Genomic DNA, 6,890 nt, shown 5'->3' on the forward strand with positions numbered 1-6,890 from the left:
AGCTGGCCGCAGCATCTCAGTGTCACCAGCAGGAAGGACCAGCCTCTGAACAGAACCACCACCGGGACAAGACAAGATGGAAGTGCCAAAATGTGCACACACATACACACGTGCACAGGGGTGGGAGAGCAGGCAAGACGCACACTTACTGGAACTGCTCTCACTGTCACTGGTGTTTGATGTCACGCCCTCTGCAAAGCAACCAGAGAGACCCCCCCTTCAGAAGGAGCACAGGTGGAAGGCATGGGGGCTGTCACCCAGCACTACTGACCCAGGGCAGGGCAGCACCAGCCTCCCAAAAAATCTGTGCCCCAGCACCCACTGGGACAAGCCTGTGCCACATGGGCAGGGCGGCATCTCTCGCCCTTTGCTGGGAAACTGGGGACATGCAGAGGGATGCTTGGCTACTCCAGGAGAAGGCAGGGATGCCAGGAGGTGGCTGCCTGGCAGGCATGGGCAGGCATGTGCAGGTGCTGGGCTTCCCAGGCCGAGGGAGGGAAGGTGGAGTGCATGGGGAGGAGGGTGCTGGCGGGAGAAGCGGGTGCAGCATGCACACGGGGGGCAGGGGAGGGCACAGCTCCATGCCAGCACAGGGGCAGGGGAACCTACCTCTGGAGACAGGGCTGGGACTAACAGAGACAAGACAGTGACAGGATGGGACAGAGTTTGGGGCCTTGCTTGCTCAGGCTGATCCCAGTGCTGCGACTGCCCCACAGAGCCTTGCTGGCTGCTGCCTGCCCCAAGTTGGGCTCTGCACTGGTCAGGGCAGGTGCAGAGCTCAGCAGGGGACTCACGCCCAGCTGGGAGGGCTGAGGGGCTCCTGCCATCGTTGTTTTGCAGCTCTGGGTACATGGTGCCCCAGAGGAAGGTGGCAACACTGTCACCCACCCCATTCAGAGGGGACCCATCGTGGTCATGGCCACCTCCCACCCTGACTGGCTCAGAGTCTCCGAGTGCTAAACCAGCAGCCAGCCCAGCTAGGAGCAGGAGGAAGAGGAGGATGAGGAGGTACAGCTCACCCCGGGTGCAGCAGGCAGCCCTCAGCTGGGCACGCTTAGGGTACGGCCAACATCCCCAGCAAACTCCCCCGTCCCCTCCCGCGTGCAGCAGCAGCGCCTCCTCAAGCCCAGCAGCCTCCGCTGGCAGATGCAGCATTCCCCGGCAGAGGAGCAGCGCCCACGGGGCTTCTCCTTCCCTGCACCCAGAGAAGCACAGCTGCCCTGGCCAGAGCTCAGCTGTTCCCCAGGCACCACCAGGCATGCCAGCGATGGAAAATGAATGATGCACATCAAAATTCAACTTACTCAGGTTCTTTGCTCCATAATAATCGTCACTTAACCCAGGGAAGTCCTGATTTCACAGACAGCAAGAGGGGGGAGAGGGGGGAGAGAAAAGAGCGCAGGAGAGGGCAGTCAGAGGGATGGGGGAGACAGAGCCAGACTGGCATTAGTGACGAGTGCAGAACGGCCCAGAGCTGCAACTGCAAGTGAGGTTAAATGTTTTCAGAGCTGACGCCATCAGCCCGCTCCCAACGTCTCGCCTTGTGCAGCCGGACCCCCCCACCGAGCTCATCCTCTCTGCCAAAGAGCCCCCAGGGGCCACCCTGGGTCTGGGAAGGGCAGGGCGGCCACAGGAGCATCTGCTGGCACCAAGCGGTTGCAGCCCTGAGCTGCTGGCAAGCGGGGCTGAGGTGTTTCTCCATGATGCCTCGCAGGGGTGTACTGGCAGGGCACAGCGGCTCTGCACGCCCTTGGAACAGCCCGGCCGCTCTGGGGGCAGACACAGCACAGCCAGTCCTCTAACACGCAGCAGGGGGGCACGTTATTCCCCACCTGCATGTGTTAGCTGCCCACGCCCCAGTGCTTGCGTGGGCTGTGGAAATATGAGGGAAGGACCCCCCACTGCAAGCTGGGATGGAAAGTGGCAGAGCACGGGGAGGGAGCTGGCTGCTGGTCTGTGACATGGGCTGGCGAAGAGCATTGCCTGCCCCATCCCTGTGCCGTATGTCACCGCACTGCAGGGCTGAGCAGCGCCCCAGCGAGTCCCCAGCTCCAGCATGGAGCTGACTGGAGCCCAGCCATGTCCAGGCACTACGAGAGATACCCAGACACACAGACTCAACCTTCACTGCAGGCCAGAGGCTTTGCGCTGGCAAAGCCACCTCGGCCAGAGGCTTGCGCTGGCTAAGCTCACTGGAAGCTGGCGCCAGCCTGGCACAGGCAGCAGAGGGATGCGGGCAGCATCCAGGAACAGTCCAGCATCAACCTCCTGCCTCTGCATCATGCCCAGGAGAGTCACCGGAGGCTAGGGGGACGTGCTCGCTGCGCTGGCACCAGGGCAGAGACACTGCTCTGCCTCGCCCACCTCCTCTTCCCCAAGGTGCGAGGACTGCAGCTCTCTGTCTGGATGCTTGTCGAAGGAGCGGATGCAGTTTAGCATCTGGAAGGAGGAGGGGCTGGGTTCGGCAAGCAGTTCCATTGCTGCCCACATCAGGATTTGGGGCAACAAGCTGAAAGCCCTGCCTTCGCTGGGAGCCTCAGTGTGCTGCCAGGTGAGAGCTGGGGACCCCCGAATGTCTGCCTACCAAAGATGTGCCTCAGTCACAGGTGGGCAGCTCCTCCACCAGCGAGGGCATGGCTCCCCTGTGCCCACAGGGTTTAAGCCACAGGAAGGGCTCTCAGATGGGAATACATTGCTGCGAGTCACTTCTGGGGGAGATAGGGAGTGCATCCGGGACCTCCCCAGCCCCTCAGCCCTGACTGGGACAGGAGAGGCTCTGCAGGAGGTGGTCAGCCCCTCGCTTGGAGGCGAGCAGCTCTCAGCAGGCGGAGGGAAGGAGCAGAGCCCACAGCAGAGAGGGGAGAGCAGGGGGAGGCAGAGCAGGGGGTCAGGCGGGTGTAAAGTTGGATGGAAGGATGAAGACATTGAACATGAGAGAGAGAAAGAGAGCGCCAGCCCGCAGCCGTTGCTTTCGTTTCAAGCTCCGGTTTCTCCCTAGCTGCTGGCAGGACTGTGGAGCACAGACCCGAAACACGGGCAGACACCAGGACCCCTGGCTACGGAAATGTGCCGAATCTCTCCTCCCAAGGCAGGGGACCTGAGGGTCGCACGCTTGCCCTCTCTGGCCAGCTGCTACTTACGTTCCTGTCCGCTGCTCTCCTGGGCCAGGTTCTCTTTGCTCTTGTAAAATGGAAACTTTCGAGAGAGGCGGAAACTCTTTTTACGTTTCGTTTTGATCGACTGAAGAACATGGAGATGGAAGGGAGGACACAAAAAACAATGGTGTTTAACGCATGTGGGAAAAATTAAAATGAAGAGACAATGAGGAGCTGTGTCAGGGCAGTTACCCTCAAATGAAGTCATGGAGATTACATGAAAACTGTAATGCAGGAAAAAAATTAAGCGTGTTAAAAAACATGTGGTAGGGATGCTGGGAAGCTGACGGGGCAATCAGCAGCTCTGCATGGGTAGCCAGGCCGTTCTCCCTTCCTTGTCCGTTCATTAAGCGCTCTGTGTGAGGGGTGAGGGCAGCTACCTTCACCTGCATGAGCTGTCTGCAGTCAGCTCCCAGCCACGGGCCGCAGTGGTACAGGCTCTGCTCTCCCACCACTCCAACCAGGTGTCCTTCCCCAGCACTTTCACACCATTCTGGGCTCCTCTGCTCACCCCCTGCACAGTCACGAAGGATTCATGCCGAGCAGATACGGGCCTGGGGCAGGTCCAGTCACACTGCTCTCTGCTTTGGGATTGCTCCAGCCACCCCACCGGGAGCTCTGGCTGCTGGAACTCATCCTGCCCCCGCTAGCTACTGTCTCCGGGCGCCTCGCTGAGCCCCAGCTCGGCACTTACCCTGTTGGACTCAATCATGCCAGTCCTGGCGTGGAACTTCACCGTTTTCAATCGCGCTCTCTCCTTCTTTTCCACCCTGATCAGAAGTAAAAGGGGAGAAAGAGCTGCTAGTCCTGTGCACGTGCCCTTTATGCCACCCACTTGGCTCCCCAGGCAGCTCCGTGCACCCTCAGGTGGTGGCCCCGTTGGCAAAAGGCAGCTCCTTCCCAGAGAGTGATGGAGGTGGATGACCTGCCCAGGGTCTGGCCAAGGCTAGCGCCCGCCAGAGCAGGAAAGGGGACAAGCCAGCCTTCCCAGGAGAGGAGGGATGGAGGACAGAGATAGGGCTGGCTCTGCAGACCTAAAGGCAGTGGCAGCCCGCCCCGCCACTTCCCATCTCATGGGACCTGGCTTGCAGAGCTGGGCAGGTTGTCAGAGAACACAAGGAGCAGCCCGCAGTCACTGCTGTGACTCTGCTCTCACTTGGAGCCCCAGACTGGCTAACACCGACTCCCCATCCCCACGGGGACCACAGACAGGGCTGAGCGCTCCCCTCCTCACCTAGAGTCTCACCCTGCTTTGGAGAAGATCTCCCCAGGCAGACCTGCACACAGCCCCAGCTTGCAACAAGGGTGCCCTTCATGCTGCACAGCCATGGAGGGGCAGGTGGGCTGGGACCACAAGGAGATCCCACCCTGAGCAGACCCCCGTGGGCTGCAGGGCTCACGGAGGCTGGGGAGCTCCAGGAGGCACCACGCATGACAGCTCCTGCTGATGGACACTCACCTTTTTTTGCTGGGGATGACCCCGATCTGCTCACTCTCGCCGTGGGGCGTGACAAGCCTGGCTTGCCACCACTCATCGTCAGAGGCATTGATGACATGCAGGATGTCCCCATAAGAAAAGCTGAGCCCCTGGCTGGGCAAGCAACTGTCCCGGGTCCGGTCGTAGTCAAACAGGGCTCTGCGGAGGAGCAGAGAGAGGAGCGGTGCCTTCCCTGAACACGGCCAGGCAAAGAGGGCAGCAGCACTGCCGACCTCCCGGGGCACTGCCACCTTCATACCTTAAAGGATTTAAACCCAAACTTTGGGGAACCTTCCTGCCAAGGCGAGCAGCGCTGCGCAGCCACTAGCACACCCCTCTCATTGGCAGGCTCAGCACAGGCCCTGAAGCGTGCAACGCAGGAATAACAGTGCTGGACCAAAACAACTCGCTCTTGACCTTAGCTGTGAGAGGCATGCAAACCACAGACGCATTGAAGCCAGCTGTGGTTAGTGAGCAGGCAAAGCTTGCGCGGCCTCAAGAAACCAACAGCGTGCAGGAGGGCAGTGGGGAGCTGGGATGCAGGGCTGCTACCCACCATCCCTTCCCAGCGGCTGTGGGGCCGAGGAGCAGGATGGGGAACATCAGATCCCACTGCTGGTGGGTGGTCACACAGGCAGAGACCATGGGGCGCTTTGAGCATGCACTTTATTTACATACAGGCGTACGTTACTCCAGAGCCTGTGAATTAGAAACGCATCTGAGGGTATATATATCTGCTTCCACAAGTGATGCTTTTCAGACTCCTAAATACTTCCCTGGAGAAGTTTATTTAGTTTAAAACTATCTTCAATATTAAACTAACCAGTTACAGAAAAGATTTTTTTTTTTTTTTTTTAAAACTAGAGGAGCACTAATACCCTTCCTGTGCACACTTTATCGCACATAGCACTACAGCCCATACCCACAAGCTGCTCTCAGTGGCTTCACGTGCAACTCATTCTACTAATGTCAGATCTCAAACCGTGTCTGCTGTGATATATCCACTTAGCATCAAACCAAACCAAGGGGAACAGTCACTAATAGCACCACTGCTGGCAGCATAACCCCTGTGTTCACTCCCGGGACATCGGCCCCGCTCACCCCCCCAGCCCGACACGAGCCCAAGCACTGCAAACACTGGCTGGCTGCTGGTTTAATCCTGGCACTAACAAGCCTTCCTCAACCAGGAGAGACACCCTCTGCCCTGCTCATTACCCCCTTCCACTGCGGCGACTCCTAAGGGGGTCTGAAAGCACACAGTGCTAATGGGAGGACCGAGGGACCATGCAGCAGGTCCCCATGGAGCAACAGAGCTGGGAGGGCACTTCTTCAGCCAGATCCCTGCTCCAGCGCTGCCAGGGGAGCATTGGGCGATGAAACCTTTTGGGTTATTTGGGACTGGGCCAAGGCAGCCAGTCTCGAATACGGAGGAGGAGAAGAGGAGCTGCCCTGCGGCTCGGGGAGGGCTCTTTGGGACAAGACCCGATGTAGCCCTATGCATCTAGGTGCATCCAGCCACCAGGTCACTCCCCCTTTCCCAGCTTGCTCAGGGCTAGGGCAGCTCTCATGCTCGGTCCCTCTGCATCCAAGCGCGGCCCCCGGCACGCTGCAGCCAGCAGCAAAGCACAACAGGGTGCTTTGGCTGGAGGCAAGCAACCCTCGCAGGCAGCTCCTAGCCAAAAGATAAGGCTGCGCGTGGCCAGCAGGCCCCTACGAGGCCAGTGCTGTCAGGAGCAAAGCACGAGCCAAGGCCCCGGGGAACTGGTCAGGCCGGTTCCCGAACTGAGGCAGGCTGCGGGGCGCCCTGCCCACTCCCTGCCCTGCAGGGCAGCACTGGCCCTGCGGCTCCCTGCCTCCTCCCGCAGCAGCCACTGGCATCCCAGGGCAGACGGAAGATTTGTACAAGGGCCAGACACCTGTGAAGCAGAGGCACGAGACATTTGCTTCCCCAAGGTGTGATGCTCCTCGAGACCAGCCTCTGGCCATGTTGGCACCCAGGACCCACCATGACTGGGTGCTCCGTGGGACACACAGGGTGCAGGGTTCAGATGGCAGCATGGTTGCTCCGCTCTGCCCCCGGGCCAACTTGCAGCACATGGCTAGAGCAGCCAGGAGAGCAGATGGTTTGGCTGGAGGGCAGGGGAGCAGTGCCAGGGACTTCGCACAGCCTCCTCCCCGTGCCCAGGCACAATGCCCGCCTGACCCCCATCCCCTCCTGGCACGGCCCCAGTGCCGGTGGACTTTGCCCTGCAGGAATG

The 6,890-nt window shown here is 59.9% G+C and overlaps 1 protein-coding gene across 2 annotated transcripts in view; it reads right to left on the minus strand.

Moving 5' to 3' along the window:
* DLG3 (discs, large homolog 3 (Drosophila)) overlaps positions 1–6,890 on the minus strand; it is a 14,805-nt gene that overhangs the window by 6,048 nt on the left and 1,867 nt on the right. Inside the window, exons 2-5 of one of the 2 annotated variants that reach the window (XM_009572201.1) lie at positions 4,615–4,791; positions 3,850–3,925; positions 3,141–3,240; positions 150–191 (exon numbers count right to left, since the gene is read on the minus strand). In XM_009572201.1, the coding sequence (XP_009570496.1) occupies positions 150–191; positions 3,141–3,240; positions 3,850–3,925; positions 4,615–4,791 (395 nt within the window). Of the gene's footprint in view, positions 1–149; positions 192–1,304; positions 1,351–3,140; positions 3,241–3,849; positions 3,926–4,614; positions 4,792–6,890 lie in introns of both variants that reach the window. The other variant, XM_009572202.1, reaches the window with a different exon arrangement.

This window comes from Fulmarus glacialis, unplaced genomic scaffold (genome assembly GCF_000690835.1).
Source record: "Fulmarus glacialis isolate BGI_N327 unplaced genomic scaffold, ASM69083v1 scaffold32452, whole genome shotgun sequence".
Lineage (NCBI taxonomy): Eukaryota > Metazoa > Chordata > Aves > Procellariiformes > Procellariidae > Fulmarus > Fulmarus glacialis.